General features: G+C 44.6%; 1 protein-coding gene across 1 annotated transcript in view; it reads left to right on the top strand.

Annotated features, from left to right (window-relative positions):
* Nucleotides 1–17,281, top strand: part of GLMN (glomulin, FKBP associated protein) — a 76,167-nt gene extending 58,886 nt beyond the window's left edge. Inside the window, exons 9-20 of the mRNA XM_066597348.1 lie at nucleotides 2,012–2,199; nucleotides 2,395–2,448; nucleotides 6,875–6,905; nucleotides 6,984–7,073; nucleotides 8,682–8,723; nucleotides 8,818–8,891; nucleotides 12,764–12,848; nucleotides 13,288–13,397; nucleotides 14,153–14,210; nucleotides 16,568–16,691; nucleotides 16,859–16,941; nucleotides 17,064–17,281. Coding sequence (XP_066453445.1) covers nucleotides 2,012–2,199; nucleotides 2,395–2,448; nucleotides 6,875–6,905; nucleotides 6,984–7,073; nucleotides 8,682–8,723; nucleotides 8,818–8,891; nucleotides 12,764–12,848; nucleotides 13,288–13,397; nucleotides 14,153–14,210; nucleotides 16,568–16,691; nucleotides 16,859–16,941; nucleotides 17,064–17,180 — 1,056 coding nt within the window. The 3' untranslated portion in view covers nucleotides 17,181–17,281. The remainder of the gene's footprint in view (nucleotides 1–2,011; nucleotides 2,200–2,394; nucleotides 2,449–6,874; nucleotides 6,906–6,983; nucleotides 7,074–8,681; nucleotides 8,724–8,817; nucleotides 8,892–12,763; nucleotides 12,849–13,287; nucleotides 13,398–14,152; nucleotides 14,211–16,567; nucleotides 16,692–16,858; nucleotides 16,942–17,063) is intronic.
* Nucleotides 17,282–19,933: the final 2,652 nt, after the last annotated feature.

The raw sequence follows: 19,933 nt of genomic DNA, 5'->3' as shown, positions 1-19,933 counted from the left end.
TCTTTGTGTCACACTGGCAAGATCAGAGTGTAGCGCATCCGAAGGCTCCAGGGCTTGGATGCAACCGCACCCTCAGCACCTGTTAGGCTGCCTTTTACAAGGGGTGTATCTGTTGCCAGCTTTCAGCAAATCTATTCAATGGTTCTGATTTTGCCGCAGTTTTTGTAACCGATCTGTCATGAATAGAGATGATCGAACGTGTCCGTTACGGACACTTACGCACCCGGACACCGGCTTTCCCGAACACTTCAGTGTTCGGGCGTAACTGTTCGGGGGCCGCCGGGGGGTGGGGGTCGCCGTGGCAGCGCTGGCGGCAGCAGCGGGGAACAGGGGGGAGCCCTCTCTCTCTCCCTCTCCCCCCCACTCCCCGCCGCACCCCCCCGCGCTGCCACGGCGACCGCCGAACATTTTTCGCCCGAACACGGAAGTACTCGCAAAGTTCGGTGTTCGGGCGAAAAGGGGCGGGGCCGAACATGTTCGATCATCTCTAGTCATGAACCTTTTAACCTTTTGAATTTTAGGGTTTCACGGGTTGATATCTGCAGCATAAATGGGCATGCTGAAGATTTAGAATCTGTGTCGTTTTTCAAAAACACTGCATTAGTTGCCGAAATTTTTCACTCCATGTGAAGATTTTTGAAATCTCTATATGGCTGGTTCTGTAAATGCTGCAGAATTTCTGCAGCAAAATCCAATACCGAAAATCCACGGCATTTACGCTGTGTGTGAAGCCTTATAATTACACCTTTGATATAAGGTGAGGAGATTCATTACAGGTGGAGGAAAGGCGATTTGGGCATCAATCTAGGAAAGGGTTCTTTACAGTTAGAGTAGTCAAACAATGGAATACATTGCCCAAAGAGGTAGTAATGGCAGATACCTATGTTAGCATTTTAAAAGGGTTAGATGCTTATGTAATTATAATTAGCAATGCATTAGTTCCATCCATGCACCCCTCACTTCATTGCCTGTCGCACTCCTATGTATGTCACTTCCATGCAGTACAGCCACCTGTCTTATACTTATCGGGCATCATCTTGATGCAGAGATTTTTTCCTTGCTTTCTCTTTCAACATTCTGCACTGTCAATCCTATAATGCATCAGCACAGCATCACATGAGCAGCTAGAGACTCTACCATCTCTGCCTGTTTGGAAAAAACTGACATTGTATACTTATGGTACGTAGCTTATTGAGGTGAATACAGAATGCAATCTGGAGCATGAGCTGTGATCTCCTCTATTCTAACTGTGTGACAGGAGCTGTGTGATCATCAGGAACTGTTAGGAGAATCTGTGTTGCCCTCTGAAGAGCATGTGTGGTACACTCCATATAATATCATTACACAGATATGCTGACTAAGAAACGGACTAGTTTGAGAACACATAAAGCCAAGTAAATCCGAACTCGTCAGAATCGAGTTCCTATTACCCACTTGAGGCCAGAAGTTTTAGATAGAAAGTAATAACTAACCAAGGTTACACTAGCTGATTGATATATACCGGGGAAAAGTTACACAATAAGTGAAATTATTTTTTAAAAATCCAAGAATTAATTATGTACATTGAATCAAAAAAACGTTGATTTAATGGACCTGTCTTTTTCCACCCTATGTAACTACCGTACGTAACCCGATTTTTGTAGTGAACCTCTAAAACACTGCACAAAGCAAACTAGTGATAGATCCTAGCTATCGCTTAGAGGAGAGACGTAATGAAGCGAGTTGGTAGAGAGAGGTGGCTAAAGACTTTCCCTGGTCACCGATTATCTCATGATCTATGTGATAATCTAACATTCCTCCATTCTTGTAGTATATTTTATTCTTTGCCTCATTGCGTTTCTCCCACCTGTCGGCACAATAATACAACGGTCTCACGGCATAGACAGTACAGTCGGTGGCTCTTCTCGTGGCATCAGATGGTACATTGCAGCTGGGCGAGCAGAACTAGGTCCGTTTTTGTACTGGAAAAAGAACAATCTAGAACAATTGGTAAAAACTCTTTCATTGTCAGGGTTTCCTTGTATCGTTGGGAGAGTCACTACCCAGGACATTTGTGCAGCGTGGTCACTCGGCCCCGACAAATGACACTGAAGGGTCTATTTCCGGGAATGAGGTCTGCAGCGTGGAGTCCTTGGCCTGCCTCTCCTACCTCCTGTTTGTGCAGCACATTGGAATAGACAGCTTCCCTTTCGTATTTGGGTAAGGAAATGTAGAACTTCTTATATCGATGAATATTGGTCGTATGGGATTAGAAAAATGATCTGCACCACCACCCTTGCTGGGCGGTGGTGTTTCGATGGGGGTGGGGGTGGTGGGCTCGATGTGCCCCACTAACTGAGATTTAGGAAAGTGGAATAGAAAAAATTAACCTAAATACAACTTGTGTTTTCTTAGGCCATCGTTCCTGGTGAAGTCTAACATGGGACACGTGGCTGTGCTGTTAAAAAGGTAAGACTGTATGAAAGTTAACCTGCAGCTTTCATACATGATGTGAATTGGAACCACCATTCTATGTACAAAGGCTCGATTTAGGACTGTTGCAGGTAAAATATATGGCCGGACTCGGCTCATCATCGGGGGGGGCTAGAGAATGCTGATCACTAGGTGAGTTTCTATCTTGAAAGGGCTATTCTAGTGACATTAACTGATCCCCTATCTGCAGGGATTAACGAAATGATTGGTGGAGGTCTGACCGTTGGGATCCACACCAATTGCCAGTTCTGGGGTTCCTTATTCTTTGAGGGACTGACAAATGAATTGAGCAGCAGCGCACATGCTCAGCCACCACTCCATTCATTTTAGAGCGAGTGCTGGAAATTGCTAAACGCTTGAACTCGACTATTTTCTGTGTTTCCAGTGAAATGCATGGAGCAATGGCTGAGCATGTGTGCTGCCACTCCATTTATTTTTGCCCGTGTCTAAGAACACAGGACCCCTGTTATGGCAACCGGTGAGGGTCACAGCAGTTGAACCCCCGTGAACTTGCTGGTTATCTCCTATCCTGCAGATAAAGTATAACTTGAGCTCAATGGAATACCCCTTTAACAGGGGTGGTATATTGAATAGTTCTGCAACTTTGCATTTCTCCTCTTTTGAGAGTGTAGGTACTGGACAGTATGTTCACTGTCTGTTACATGGAGAGTAAAATAGTATATATGAAATGGGATGTATGTGCCAAAATAACTCTTGAACGCCTGGAGCAATTTTAACCAAACTTGCTACATATATAACTCATCTCATGTGGATAAATTTGGGGGAGATCAGGCAGCCCCACTACCCCTGAGGCGGGTAGTGGGAATGCCGGAATTGTACTTGAACAAATGGTTTTTATTTCACAGTCTTATCTAACAGACTACCTCATCCTCATCATACACTAATCTATTCCACAGACGACCTCCTCCTCATCATACACTAATCTATTCCACAGACGACCTCCTCCTCATCATACACTAATCTATTCCACAGACGACCTCCTCCTCATGATACACTAATCTATTACACAGACGACCTCCTCCTCATCATACACTAATCTATTACGCAGACGTCCTCCTCCTCTTCATACACTAATCTATTACGCAGACGTCCTCCTCCTCATCATACACTAATCTATTACGCAGGCGACCTCCTCCTCCTCATCATACACTAATCTATTACACAGACGACCTCCTCCTCATGATACACTAATCTATTACACAGACGACCTCCACCTCATCATACACTAATCTATTACGCAGACGTCCTCCTCCTCTTCATACACTAATCTATTACGCAGACGTCCTCCTCCTCATCATACACTAATCTATTACGCAGGCGACCTCCTCCTCCTCATCATACACTAATCTATTACGCAGGCGACCTCCTCCTCCTCCTCATACACTAATCTATTACGCAGACGTCCTCCTCCTCATCATACACTAATCTATTACGCAGACGTCCTCCTCCTCATCATACACTAATCTATTACGCAGGCGACCTCCTCCTCCTCATCATACACTAATCTATTACGCAGGCGACCTCCTCCTCCTCATCATACACTAATCTAGTACGCAGGCGACCTCCTCCTCATACACTAATCTATTACGCAGGCGACCTCCTCCTCCTCATCATACACTAATCTATTACGCAGGCGACCTCCTCCTCCTCATCATACACTAATCTATTACGCAGGCGACCTCCTCCTCATCATACACTAATCTATTACGCAGACGACCTCCTCCTCATCATACACTAATCTATTACGCAGACGGCCTCCTCATCATCATACACTAATCTATTACGCAGACGACCTCCTCCTCATCATACACTAATCTATTACGCAGACGACCTCCTCCTCATCATACACTAATCTATTACGCAGACGTCCTCCTCCTCATCATACACTAATCTATTACGCAGACGACCTCCTCCTCATCATACACTAATCTATTACGCAGACGACCTCCTCCTCATCATACACTAATCTATTACGCAGACGACCTCCTCCTCATCATACACTAATCTATTACGCAGACGACCTCCTCCTCATCATACACTAATCTATTACGCAGACGGCCTCCTCCTCATCATACACTAATCTATTACGCAGACGGCCTCCTCCTCATCATACACTAATCTATTACGCAGACGTCCTCCTCCTCTTCATACACTAATCTATTACGCAGACGTCCTCCTCCTCATCATACACTAATCTATTACGCAGGCGACCTCCTCCTCCTCATCATACACTAATCTATTACACAGACGACCTCCTCCTCATGATACACTAATCTATTACACAGACGACCTCCTCCTCATCATACACTAATCTATTACGCAGACGTCCTCCTCCTCTTCATACACTAATCTATTACGCAGACGTCCTCCTCCTCATCATACACTAATCTATTACGCAGGCGACCTCCTCCTCCTCATCATACACTAATCTATTACGCAGGCGACCTCCTCCTCCTCCTCATACACTAATCTATTACGCAGACGTCCTCCTCCTCATCATACACTAATCTATTACGCAGACGTCCTCCTCCTCATCATACACTAATCTATTACGCAGGCGACCTCCTCCTCCTCATCATACACTAATCTATTACGCAGGCGACCTCCTCCTCCTCATCATACACTAATCTAGTACGCAGGCGTCCTCCTCCTCTTCATACACTAATCTATTACGCAGACGTCCTCCTCCTCATCATACACTAATCTATTACGCAGGCGACCTCCTCCTCCTCATCATACACTAATCTATTACACAGACGACCTCCTCCTCATGATACACTAATCTATTACACAGACGACCTCCTCCTCATCATACACTAATCTATTACGCAGACGTCCTCCTCCTCTTCATACACTAATCTATTACGCAGACGTCCTCCTCCTCATCATACACTAATCTATTACGCAGGCGACCTCCTCCTCCTCATCATACACTAATCTATTACGCAGGCGACCTCCTCCTCCTCCTCATACACTAATCTATTACGCAGACGTCCTCCTCCTCATCATACACTAATCTATTACGCAGACGTCCTCCTCCTCATCATACACTAATCTATTACGCAGACGGCCTCCTCCTCATCATACACTAATCTATTACGCAGACGGCCTCCTCCTCATCATACACTAATCTATTACGCAGACGGCCTCCTCCTCATCATACACTAATCTATTACGCAGACGGCCTCCTCATCATACACTAATCTATTACGCAGACAGCTTCCTCCTCATCATACACTAATCTATTACGCAGACAGCTTCCTCCTCATCATACACTAATCTATTACGCAGGCGACCTCCTCCTCCTCCTCATACACTAATCTATTACGCAGACGTCCTCCTCCTCATCATACACTAATCTATTACGCAGGCGACCTCCTCCTCCTCATCATACACTAATCTAGTACGCAGGCGACCTCCTCCTCATACACTAATCTATTACGCAGGCGACCTCCTCCTCCTCATCATACACTAATCTATTACGCAGGCGACCTCCTCCTCCTCATCATACACTAATCTATTACGCAGACGGCCTCCTCCTCATCATACACTAATCTATTACGCAGACGGCCTCCTCCTCATCATACACTAATCTATTACGCAGACGGCCTCCTCCTCATCATACACTAATCTATTACGCAGACGGCCTCCTCATCATACACTAATCTATTACGCAGACAGCTTCCTCCTCATCATACACTAATTATTACGCAGGCGACCTCCTCCTCCTCATCATACACTAATCTATTACGCAGGCGACCTCCTCCTCATCATACACTAATCTATTACGCAGGCGACCTCCTCCTCCTCATCATACACTAATCTATTACGCAGGCGACCTCCTCCTCCTCATCATACACTAATCTAGTACGCAGGCGACCTCCTCCTCATACACTAATCTATTACGCAGGCGACCTCCTCCTCCTCATCATACACTAATCTATTACGCAGGCGACCTCCTCCTCCTCATCATACACTAATCTATTACGCAGGCGACCTCCTCCTCCTCCTCATACACTAATCTATTACGCAGGCGACCTCCTCCTCATATTCAAATATATAAAATCAGTACACACACACACTTAAATTCTTCGTGTCTAAAAATAAAATAAATGGGCAATGCCAGGTAATCAGCTAGTATATAAAATTTGGGTTTTCTAAACTGGACAACCCCTTTTAATTGATGTTCATTCTCAGTTGCTGTGGGGGGGGGGAGAGATCAGTGGGGCTACATGAGATGGTGTTTTTTGGAAATTGAATCAAGTGGGATGTTTCACTTATTTTTGATGTCTTTTTCAGATTTTTTGTCATTAGGAATATGATTTTAGGTAATGGTTTTTGCATGATATAACTTTGTTTTTAACTTTTCCTACCACTACAGAACAGAAGAGTCCTTGTTGTCCAAAGGGCTGGTGAGTTTATCTGAAGACGCAGAATAGTTGCTTGATCCACGAGTCACGTACGATGTGAAGCTATTCTTCTGTTTTCAGGATTTACTGGAACACAGTTTATTAAGAGTGGATAATGGCAGTCTTCCGGAGGACGTATTAGAGGTCCTCACAGCCAACCAAGTGCTTCAGGTGAGGAGGCTCTCCGGACAAGAAAGTTAAACTACTTTTGCTTTGCACCACATCTGATGCCACACCACACATTGGCAGGTTTGCACCGACTAGTCCACTCTTAGGCCAGAATCGCACATACAGTTTTCATGGCAGCTTTTGGTTTTTTGGGGGGGGTATTTTTTTGCTAAAGATATCACTTCTCCTTACTGCTGGATCCACTTCTGGTTTCCTCTTAAAAATAAAAAAAACTCCAGCAAAAATTTACTTGTGCGTTTCCAGCCTTAAGATGACTTGTTGGCTCTGCTGGCCTGTCTGTTTTAGTGATCCTTGTATACCCAAGACATAGCTATCCTAGAGCATCTTTCATTATAACTTTACATTGTGCAGTTCCTCTGTTATTCCTCCTGGAAATATATGAACAGTTTCCCTGTGTCAGCGTGATGCATCCCTACACAGTTACTGATCAGAAAGTGTCAATATATAGGGACAACGCCCTATTTGAAAGGGGAATGGTAACACCCAGTTGCCAAATTCATACATTTTCATGAGTAATAACAGGGGAACAGCAGAATCCAGATGCTCCTGCACTGGTATTTCAAATGTTTTCTAAAACAGACTCGTTAGGTGAGCTGATAGATCTGCTTTAACATTTTCTTGCAACCTTCAGAGGCCTCCTGCAGACGGTCGGGTCAGATCCCGCTGCGAGAATTCTTGCAGCGGGATGCGAGCTGTGCTTCTGCAGTGACCTGCGGCTCACCTGCTCAGCCGTCTCCTCTGCTCTATTTGCCAGCTGCCGCCCAGCCGGCAAATGCTTAGAGCAGAGCCGGCGCGTTAGAGGTGACGTTTCTATGCGGGCCTGGCAATCCTTTGGCAGCAGGCACGGGCGCAAATTCTGCGGGAAATCCCGCAGCGGAAGTTCCGCCCGTGTGCAGGGGGCCATATGCTGATTTTCTTAAAGGTGTTTTCCCAGGGAGAATACTATTGACCTATCCTCAGGACAGGTCATCAATAGTTGATCGGCGGGGTCCGTCACTCGTGACCCCAACCGATCAGCTGATTCTGCGCCTGCTGACAGCGTCGCAATTACACAGAGGTCCGAGCGGAAGACTCTCCCCCGACTTCTGTGTAGTGTCCGGCACTTCTAACTGCAAGTGCAGCTCTCATGGAAGGCACCGCGAGCCGTGCCTGCAGAGACTTCCGCTCCGACCTCTGTATAATTGTGAAGCGGTCAGCGGGCGCACAATTAGCTGATCGGTCGGGATCCTGAGCGGCAGGCCCCAGCCGATCAACTATTGATGGCGTATCCTGAGGATAGGTCATCAATAATATTCTCCCTAGAAACTCCCATTAATGGTGGCCGAAGACTTGTTATTAAATCTAAGAAACCAGGAAGTCCATAACGTTTCCAGCTCTTCCATCCGCATCTATAGAAAAACGTTATACCAATCTCATTCTAATGAGTTTCCCTTTGTATGCAAACCTCTTACTGCTACCAAGCAGTATGTGTCTGTGCAGCCCATCATCACCTAATAGCAGTATATATTGTCAGGGGCTCGGTGTATATGAGTAATCGTCCATCTGGTAATAGACATTGCTCATCACGTCTTTCTCCCCCTCTGTGTGCAGGATTTAGTGAAGGTGATGACCTTGTGTCCTATTGAACATCTGGTAAGTTGGAGGCGCTGACGTACGGAGACGCTGACCCCCGCTGTACGATGACCGTCTCATTATCTCTCTGCTGAATTTCCGGCTCTTTTTGTAGAGAAAGAAGAGTCTGGCGACGTTACAGTTAGTGATTGACAAGTTTTGTGTAGAAGGAAAGTACAAACTATTCAGGTAAGACCGTGCGTTCAGTGAAATCTGTACACGAAGGGCCCCTTTACACGGAACAAATACCGTGCGAATAATCATTAGATCGAGCGGTTTGCGCAATAATTGTTAGGTGTAGCGAAGGAGCAATCGGCGATACATCGTTAGATTATCGTTGATTAGGTCTTTCATGCGGACCTAAAAATCGTTGTTTATCTGCTGCAAGTTCTTTTTGTGTAAATAGGCGTAATGATTTGCTAAATAGCAAGCAACGGCAGAAGGGTGACTAGAGGGGCGGCTATGATCCAATGGACGATCAATACTACCCAACCACCAGCGGCAGAAGGGTGACTAGAGGGGCGGCTATGATCCAATGGACGATCAATACTACCAGCGGCAGAAAGGTGACTAGAGGGGCGGCTATGATCCAATGGACGATCAATACTACCAGCGGCAGAGGGGTGATTAGAGGGACAGCTATGATCCAATGGACGATCAATACTACCCAACTACCAGCGGCAGAAAGGTGACTAGAGGGGTGGCTATGATCCAATGGACGATCAATACTACCCAACTACCAGCGGCAGAAAGGTGACTAGAGGGGCGGCTATGATCCAATGGACGATCAATGCTACCCAACTACCAGCGGCAGAAAGGTGACTAGAGGGGCGGCTATGATCCAATGGACAATCAATACTACCCAACTACCAGCGGCAGAAAGGTGACTAGAGGGGCGGCTATGATCCAATGGACGATCAATACTACCCAACTACCAGCGGCAGAGGGGTTATTAGACTGGCGGTTATGATCCAATGGACGATCAATACTACCCAACTACCAGCAGCAGAAGGGTGACTAGAGGGGTGGTTATGATCCAATGGACGATCAATACTACCCAACTGCCAGCGGCAGAGGGGTTATTAGACGGGCGGTTATGATCCAATGGATGATCAATACTACCCATCTGCCAGCGGCGGAAGGGTGACTAGAGGGGCGGCTATAATCCAATGGACGATCAGTACTGCCCAACTACCAGCAGCAGAGGGGTGACTAGAGGGGTGGTTATGATCCAATGGACGATCAATACTACCCAACTACCAGCAGCAGAAGGGTGACTAGAGGGGTGGTTATGATCCAATGGACGATCAATACTACCCAACTGCCAGCGGCAGAGGGGTTATTAGACGGGCGGTTATGATCCAATGGATGATCAATACTACCCAACTGCCAGCGGCGGAAGGGTGACTAGAGGGGCGGCTATGATCCAATGGACGATCAATACTACCCAATTACCATTCAGTGTAAGTGCATGTCAAGCGAACAGTATAAGATCGCTACTTCACCGCTGGTCGCGTTTCTTTGTCAGATGTAGCAGATGGTACAACTTTAGTTACATTAAACGGATTATACAAAGCTTAAAATTGTGTTTTACGTCATTCATACATGTATACAAATATCTTCGGAAGCTCTCAAAACTGGAGGTGTGCTAAAGGGTTTTCCTGGGTCTGATTGTTAGACGGAGAAACTCCTTTTGCTTCTTACTTACTGGTAAATGCTGCCTGAAATTGACTTAAAGGGATTATCTGACTTATACAGATGGCAGCCCTTTTTTTGTAAACAGGAAAAAAAAGTACTTGCCTGTCTCCAGTGCCGGACTTAGGTTAGATGGTGGTAAGGGACTTCCAAAAAAAATTGCACACAAGGTGCCATCTCCCCTGGTCATAACATGTAGCACCGTTAGGCCGGTTTCACATTTGCATCAGAACCTCCAGCTGGAAGCCCTGTTACAGATCCAGCTGAAAATTCCAGATGAAAAAGCTGGGCGGAAAGCAGGCGGACCCCATTATAGTCAATTGGTTCCGCTGGCGTACAACTGAACGAACTGTTGGCATTTTTGAATAAAATTACATGTGCAGATTTATAGCTTTAATCAGCTGCAATTTCCTCCACTAGTTGTTTGCTCAGCTGGCTGTGTGTTTATGCGATAGTTAACACAGAAACACACGCCCAGCTGAGCAAACATCTGGCCAGCAGATTCCATTGTTCTCCTGGAGGCAGAGTAAATGCTGTACTAATTGAGTATTCAAAGCAAACAAAACCATCACTAAGCTGCTGGAAAGACTGAATGAACTGCATTCAAATGGAACGAATTTCCAGTGACCAAAGGAGGGTTTTTATGCTGACTGAAAACCTGTGGCTTTCAACAAATGAATGAATAGTGCACGACTACCTGCGTTTACATGTAACGATTATCGCTCATTTTCAGCCGTTTGAACGCATTTTGAGCGATAATCGTTGCATGTAAAAGACCCTTTAGGCCATCTATCTAAATTGTGCTTGTGCAGATAGCAACATATCCGCACCAGAACACTAAGTGAATAAATACTGTACTATATGCAAGCTCCTAACAAAAATACTGCACCAGAACCAAGCTTAGCACATAAATACAGTAGCAGAACTAAGCAATTGTGTTGCAGGGGCACCAAAGGGCTGACAGTGGCGCCTCAGGATATCTGAGGGGAGGAGACCGAGCCAAGAGGAGGAGGATTCATGTAGCTCCACAAGACGCTGCCGCAGAGAGAAAGATTATTATTTGGCCAGGCAGACATTTGCCTGGTTCCCACCCATCACAGGCTGGTAACTGGCACCCTGTGAGACTTCATAGGTCACATGTAGCTAAGGTCTGTTGTGCCCGTTTGCCGCAGCAAACCAGCACTTGCTCTCCTGTGATCCTTCTCTTCTTTGTCTACAAGTGAGCAGCATGTGACTTGAAACCGACATTTCTTGTACTTCTGACCTCACTCAGAGATGGCAGTCATGATGCCAAGAGAACAGCATGTAGTCCCTGCAGCAGTACAAAACATCACTGCTGCCCACTTGTAGACAGATCAGCGGAGGAACGCAGTAGAATGAGCACTGGACCACCAGGGCAGAGAACAGCTGAGTACAGAGTCTATTTTTTTTTTTTGTTTTGTTGTTTTACAGCTGTTTTTATTCTTTTTTTTTTTTGTAAAGTCTGATAATTTATTCTGCTTAAAAAAATGCTTAAATGGGATGTGTCAACAGAAAATGACCTATTTTTGAATCCCATTTTTATATTTAAAATTTAAAAAAAATCACTAACGTTTTTCTTACAATGTTTAGTTTTCAGTTTAAATCTAGACTTAAGTTCAAAAGTTCTGTATTTTTCACACTGACTGACCACACAGCCTAATAGTCACTGATCTGTAGAAGAAGCTTTGCAGCAGTCATCTCACAGGCAGGATTACACTGAAAAGGAAACCCCTCTATATAACATAGGATCCACCATTCACAAGAGGTATAAGATGTGACTATCTGCTTCCCTCTCTGTACAGGTCACAGAGCAGGTCTAGAACAGCCTCCATACAAGTCAGTGGGTCCCCTCTTGTCCATTGTGTGATGGCCCATGAAGCTGCTGTAAAGCATATCTTCTAAATACTGTTAAATGTAGCTCAGGAAAGATGGCCACCCCCGTAGTCATGTACAGACAACAGAATAAAAAAAAACTACAATCAGAAAATAAAACCAAGTTAGAAAAATGGAAAATGTTTCACTATCTGGTTTTAATTGGTAACAGAAAAGAAATATCAGTGATATATTCCCTTTAAAAAGGTTGTCTCATTAGTGTATCTGTATGTGCAGACGGCAGCCATCGATCACTGCTGAGAGGGGGGGAGGTAGGGCAGTATTCTCCTAATGGATACAGCACAATGTGAAAACCCATCCGTGCCTTATTTTGCATGAAGGCGGTATGTAAATGATTGTGACGTACGTGTACCATCTAATGGTCAATTATGGCTAATGATGCAACTGCTTGCAGTAATGGATCTCTCTTGGGTTTAGCGGATATCTCACATAATGTGCTGCTTTCTGTTCAGATGTCTCTTGAAGATAAGCAGTCATGCAGGCGTGGAGGGTTACATCATACACAACATTAAGAATCAGATAGACGCTGCTCTAAAGGTGAGAGGAATCTGACTGCACTATCATTAGCCTATGCTTGTCATTACCATCCATGCTCGCTCATATTACCCAGTTTCCCTGAAAATAAGACCTACCCTGAAATAAGCCCTAGCGTGATTTTTAAATAGTGTCCAGGTAGCTGCGCATGTAAAAATTGAAATATTTTGGAGCAAAAATTAATATAAGACCCTGTCTTCTTTTCGGGGAAACACTGTAGTAGGAAAAAGAAAAAACGTATCGTACCTGCAGCAAAAAAAAAAAAAGAATGCCTTTTTAGCTGATGTTCTACAAAAAAAAGTAACTTTGCTTACTATGAATTACCTTAGAAGTGGCGTATCTTAAAGAGCTGCTTGGATGGTTAGTTGCATGCGCTATACTTAATCACCGTCTGGAAATAAAGTAATTAACTTTTTTCTGCTTTTTGATGAAACTTTATCAGACAAACCCACAAAACAAGTGGTTCCTAGGAACTCGACTGACTCCACTTTTGCTCTCAGCACTTTCACTTTCAGAAGGAGCAGAAACCGATCTTCTTCAGATGTCTGATAGGTGAGAAACGTGGAATATGAATTAATATTCTGCACTATTATCACTACATATTAAAGAGCCACGCTGGCGAAAACGCGTTTCCATCCCTGCACCCCTCACCTGATTGCCTGTCACACTCTGGACGACTCCTCTGTATATTGCAGTCACTTCCATGCAGTGCAGCCTCCTGTCTCATGCGTATTAGACACCATCTTGATGCTGAGATTTGTCCCTGCTTTCTCTTTTGCTGTGCTTGCAATCCCATAATGCATCAGCACATCACATGAGCAGATGGAGCTTGTACTATCTCTGCCTGCTGGGAGGACAGTGTGATTATCACTAATTCACTTAAATAAGCTACAAGACTATAAGTCTGCAATCAGGAGGCTGAACTATTGTCCTCTTCGCTATAACTGTGTTAGGAGCCTCTAATTCAGCAGTAACTGCGATAGGGATTTCTGTGTCCCCCCCCCCCTTCTAAAGTATTTTATGAAAACTTTATCATGCACCCTTAAGGAGGGGGAAGCAAAAAAATGGCTAGGGCTTCATTTTAAGGAGTTATGCATGACAACTGCTCCATTCCAAAGGGGAACAAGGGACCCCTGTTCTCTTTATCAGTGTTGGTCCTAATGGTTGGACCTCCAGAACGCAGCCATCTAGTACCTATCTTGTGGATAGATGGTAAGTGTTCTTCGTTCGCCAAGCCCTTTCAGTTACTTGTCAGTCAATGATTGCAGACACTTCACAGACTAAGCTCCTTTTTGTTTTCTCTCCAGAATAATGGCTTCACTAAACCTTTTACGGTACTTGGTCATTAAAGACGATGACAATGAAGTAAGTGTTTACTATGTCAAGTATTTGAGTTTCCCTGCTAACCGTAACCTGTTGTGGCTTGTGGAAACCTTCCAACCTTCACACATGTTCATTTTCCAATCTGCGCTCCCACCGTGTTTATATGACGGGCACAGAGCGTAAATGGATACTCAAATAGAGGTGACTAGAGCATCAGTGCAGACACTGGCTCTAATGAAGATGGATCACTGAAGAGAATCGCACGCTCTGCTTTTCCTCCACACTCCTTAAGAATCCATCCTTATTAGTGTCCAGTCTCCGTGGAGTGGTCGTTCTTCTGTCAAAAAAAAAATCTCTTGTGCCCATAGGCCTAAACTAGACCATTTTAAGGAAAGGACAACCCAACTTATTGCAGTTTGGTGTGTTCCGACTAACTGTGTAAAACTGGTGACAGACATATGGTTTAGTGAACTATGAACAAAATTGTTATAGCCTTGACTGTGCTGTGCTTGCAGGGGTCCCTGGATCAACCCCTAATAGTTCCTCCCTGCCTGTATACCCGGATTAACAATTAACCTAAGATTTATATCCTGTAATATCCTTCTGCTCCAGAAAGACATCAAGTCCCCTTTTAAACTCCTCTATGGATTTTGCCATCACCATATCCTCAGGCAGAGAGTTCCATAGTCTCACTGCTTTTACAGTAAAGAACCTGTTTTCCTCTATACAAATGTCAACAATCTGTTGTGGTGTGTTGACCCCAGCTGGGATAGCTTTGCAGAAGAGACTAGACCATCAACAGATCTAGCCAACAAATGTATCCGGCACAAGGTGAGATGTGATGAGTACCGTGAGCCCCAAACCTTCTCAAATTCGTGTTGGCATTTGTTGCAGAATTTTCTGTGAATGTTCATTTTTCTGAAATGAGAGTTAAAGAAATCCATTTCATTGTATGTAACGGAGAGTCGGTCTGGTACTCCTTGTAAGGCTCGGCTTATCGTTGTATGTGATTCAGTACCACGGTATTTTATAGATAAATAGAATATTATTCACTACAATTCCCATATTGTATACTCTACAATAAAAAGTGTGAGGATGCCGGAGGGAACGTTAAAGGGGTTGGCCAACTTATAATTAAAAAGTTCAGACAGTGTATGATCAGGTGCATTAAAGAGGTCTAGGGGCACATGACGGAAACCTTGTTCTTCCACTTTACAAGTCACTGGTCAGACCGCACATGGAATATTGTGGATCGTTTTTGGCACCGTTACTCAACGAGGAGTTTGAGCGGGTACAAAGGTGGGCAACTAAAGTAATAAATGGAATGGGCAGACTACAATACAATGGGGTTATTTCGTTTAGAAAAAAGACGTCTGAGAGGCGACCGAATAACTATGCATAAATATATCAGGGGACAATAGAGATTTCTCCTATAATCATAGACTGGTAGAGTTGGAAGGGACCTCCAGGGTCATCGGGTCCAACCCCCTGCTCAGTGCAGGATTCACTAAATCATCCCAGTCAGATGTCTGTCCAGCCTCTGTTTGAACACTCACATTGAAGGAGAACTCGCCACCTCCTGTGGTGACCTGTTCCACTCATTGATCACCCACATTGTCAGAAAGTTGTTTTTTTTTCTTCTAATATCTAATCTATGCCTCCTCCCTTCCGGTTTCATCCCCTTGCTTCTAGTCTTTCCTTGTACAAATGAGAATAGGGCTGATCCTTCTGCACTGTGACAGCCCTTCGGATATTTGTAGGCAGCTATTAAGTCTCCTCTCAGCCTTCTTTTTTGCAATCTAAACATTCCCAGATGACAAACAATTGATTGTTCTCCCATAGAGTCTGGCTCTACCTGCATGTCAAAGGCCAGGTTAATGAGTGCCAGTCTTGATGAATGGTCATCAAATGCCTGTAAAAAGGCCCAAAAAAATTTGCGTTTGTCATCAAGTGCATTAAGGCCCAATATTCACTGGCGGCTTTAATTTGTGGGATCCGCAATTCAAGATGCTCGTACGGAGACAAGGGCGTCCGCGTCTGATTTAAAGCACGCAGATTTGTTTTGCAGGCCTTTTGGTCTGGTAAACAAATTGCAGCATGCTCCATTTCATTGCGGTTCGCGATCTGCAGGTGACACTGCGGATTGGCCGCGGATTCTACGGGAAAGCAGGAGTTTAAAAAACAAAAACAAAACTGTACTGCGCATGTGTGCTGGCGGCGCTTCCGCACACATCCGCAGTACAGAAAGTAGAAGACCTGGATGGGTACGCACGGTCCTCGGCCGCAGCCAGGGTCTGATTCTGCTGTGGGCTCCCGCATGCGGAATCTGATCCGCCTGTGGACATGAGGCCTAATGGAATGTTGCTATTATACTTAGTTTTTCTTTTGGTTTCATGTAGACTGGAGTATGGTCAGAGCTTGCTAAAATTGAACAGGATTTTCTAAAGCCTCTCCATACCGGACTGAATATGTCCAGAGCCCATTACGACGCAGAAATACGAAGTACACATGAGAAAAAGAGAGGTGAGAAATGAGTCGCCTGATTGCTTATTCTACGTTTTCCCCAATTTTTCTAAAAACAGAAGGAAATGTGTGGTTTCTGAACGTGCTGTTTACACCTAGTGAACGGAATAGATCCTCTCCCCTCACATTCACACTTCCATATCTAACATGAGTACTTCTCCTCGCAGGGTCCCACTCTGGGAAGCCACTCTGTACAGTAACTGCTGGGGGGAATAAGCTACCTGACATGACTCCTGAAATGCAGCTTCAGGTGAGTTGTGTTCAGCATTTGGGCAGTCTGCTCTCGCCTCTCAGTGTGTTCTAGATTCCTCCCAGAACTCTGTAATGTCATTGCGCTTATCTAAACAACATTAACCGTTTTTGACATTTTAGGTTCTACAGTCAGCTCTTTTCACATTTGATTTAATGGAAAGTGTCCTCGCCAGAGTCGAAGAGCTCATTGAAGTGAAGCTAAAATCTGCACCAGAGGGAAAAATTGGGTCAAGTTAAGAGATTTAGTGTCTCTGTTCTGTATTTAGGACTACGTTTTAGGTAATAAATATTTTACAAGATATAAAACTTGCATTCTATGAATAGGCACATCCATATTTCTTGTTGTGTTTTTTTTTGTTTTGTTTTTTTTTTAGTAAATCTGATCTCCTCAAATCTCTTCACTTCTGACTTTCTTTCAGTTACTACATATGTCACATTTAGAGATGAGCGAGCATGTTCGGTTAGGGAAATTACTCGAGTGAGCATCGGCATTTTCGAGTAACTGCCTGCTCGTCCGAAAAGATTCGGGGGGCGGTGGGGGTGAGCGGTGGGTTGTGGGGGAGGAGAGAAAGAAAGGCCACCCCCCGAATCTTTTCGGAAGAGCAGGCAGTTACTCGAAAATGCCCATGCTCGAGTAATTTCCCTAACCGAGCATGCTCGCTCATCTCTAGTCACATTCTTTGTCCCCATCGGTTTATTAAGGGAACACCATACTCCTTATTGTTCCTTTAGCTGGTTGGTTATTAAGTTGTTCACACACTTTGTCAGCTGACCCGGATTTTGGTGGGATCTGCTGACAGACCTATGTGTATGGGGCCTCTTGAATATCCGCTGATGGTAGATGGCAGTTACCACTAGGATCTGGCATAGATCTGGCATTATCTCTTCCCCTTTTCCTCCTCACCTTTTCAGTTTTATGTATATATGGCCACATAAATGCAGCCTTAGGGCTTCTTCACACTGGCGATCGCAATATTGCGAGAAAATCGTGGCAAATCACGCCTTTTTTTCCTGTGATATATATATTTTTTTTCTTTGTGCAAAAATCAATAGGCATTTCTAATGTTAAAAACGCATTGCATGAAAATCGCTTTGCGATAAAAAGGAGACTCCATAGGGAAACATGGGAGGAAGAAAAAAATCGCACATTGCAGAAAGAAAGGACATGCCGCAATTATTTTTTTCCCTAGCAACATCACATAAGTGAAAATATCGCAAATGTGAAGGAAACCATTGAAAATTATTGGTTTCATAATTCTGCGCTTTCACTCATTTGCGCATCATGTGAAAATCACGTGATTTTCTCGCCAGTGTGAAGGAGATCTTACAGACATATAAACATACTTGTACAAGACATTTCCGTTGGAACCGTTTAGTGATTTGGCAGATCCATTTCAGGTCCCTTTTACTGTTGTAAAGCTATTGTATCAGACAGCTTGTCCTAGCGGGAATCATTCCTTTGCTTTTACACAGGAATGATCATTAGTCAATGGGGCAGAGCGGGCCGGGGACCACTGCGGCCCACGCTCCTCCATTCACTGTGAACAGGCAGTTTTTCATAACTGGACGAATCCCTGTTTATACGGGCCGATCGTTGTTCAGTTTTATGCATACGTAAACTAAACAACTAATGATAAACTAACGAATTCTGCTTTGTGGTCCAGTCGGCGCATGCATTTCCACTGAACAATATCTATCAGATTGCCACTGGCTGCAGGAATCTAAATGATTTATCGGCCCGTGTAGAGCGGGCCCTAAATGTAACTATCCCCAAAGTACTTAAAGGAGATGTCCCGAGGCAGCAAGTGGGGTTATACACTTCTGTATGGCCATAATAATGCACTTTGTAATATACATTGTGCATTAATTATGAGCCATACAGAAGTTATAAAAAGTTTTTTACTTACCTGCTCCGTTGCTAGCGTCCTCGTCTCCATGGTGCCGACTAATTTTTGGCCTCCGATGGCCAAATTAGCCGCGCTTGCGCAGTCCGGGTCTTCTGCTTTCTTCTATGGAGCCTTTCGTGCAGGATGCCGGCTCCGTGTAGCTCCGCCCCGTCACGTGCCGATTCCAGCCAATCAGGAGGCTGGAATCGGCAGTGGACCGCACAGAAGAGCTGCGGTCCACGAAGATAGAGGATCCCGGCGGCCATCTTCAGCGGTAAGTATTGAAGTCACCGGACCGCCGGGATTCAGGTAAGCGCTGTGCGGGTGGTTTTTTTAACCCCTGCATCGGGGTTGTCTCGCGCCGAACGGGGGGGGGGTTTAAAAAAAAAAAAACCCGTTTCGGCGCGGGACATCTCCTTTAACATGTGATCTTTCTACTCTAGGGCCTTCTCTATGTCCTGAGCTGGTACTGATGCATTGGAGTCACTGTATTTTACTAATGACCACCCAATATGATGTGAAGGCAGTTCAATACCAGGGAAAACACACCATTTTGTTATTGTTACTAATCCCAAACCTAATGGGTGTGTATATATACACACATGCAAACCGTGCCACATCAAGCTATGGTCTTCCATGACAGAGACTGTTTAAAGGATCTGAGTATGATCTCTATATTTAAGTCATCCGTTTGATGGCCAGTTACTTTTAACAGCAGCCTGCAGTTCTCCAACCCAAGCCATTGTGATATGTTGACCTCACTAGTGTGACAAGTAAGTGGAATGTTTTTGTTAATAAAGCAACAACGATGGTGGCAAATGTTTCTGCCAGGTTCACAAAATTAACGCAAACACTTTTTTCCCCATTCTATAACGAGAAAAATAAGTTCTCAAAACGCCTCACCAGTGTAGGTGTGAATTCTGGATAAAATAGACACCCTAGTACAATGGAAGCTTGCAGATCCCAAATCAAATCAACCCTTATTCTCCATATATACACTTACTAGCTTCTTCCCCTTTACTTTTGTCTGTTTGAAGGAGGACGCGCACCCACGCACACACGCACACGCACACGCACACACACACACACACACACACACACACA

The sequence above is a fragment of the Eleutherodactylus coqui genome, chromosome 3 (assembly GCF_035609145.1).
Source record: "Eleutherodactylus coqui strain aEleCoq1 chromosome 3, aEleCoq1.hap1, whole genome shotgun sequence".
Lineage (NCBI taxonomy): Eukaryota > Metazoa > Chordata > Amphibia > Anura > Eleutherodactylidae > Eleutherodactylus > Eleutherodactylus coqui.
This window is presented reverse-complemented; position numbering and strand designations above follow the sequence as displayed.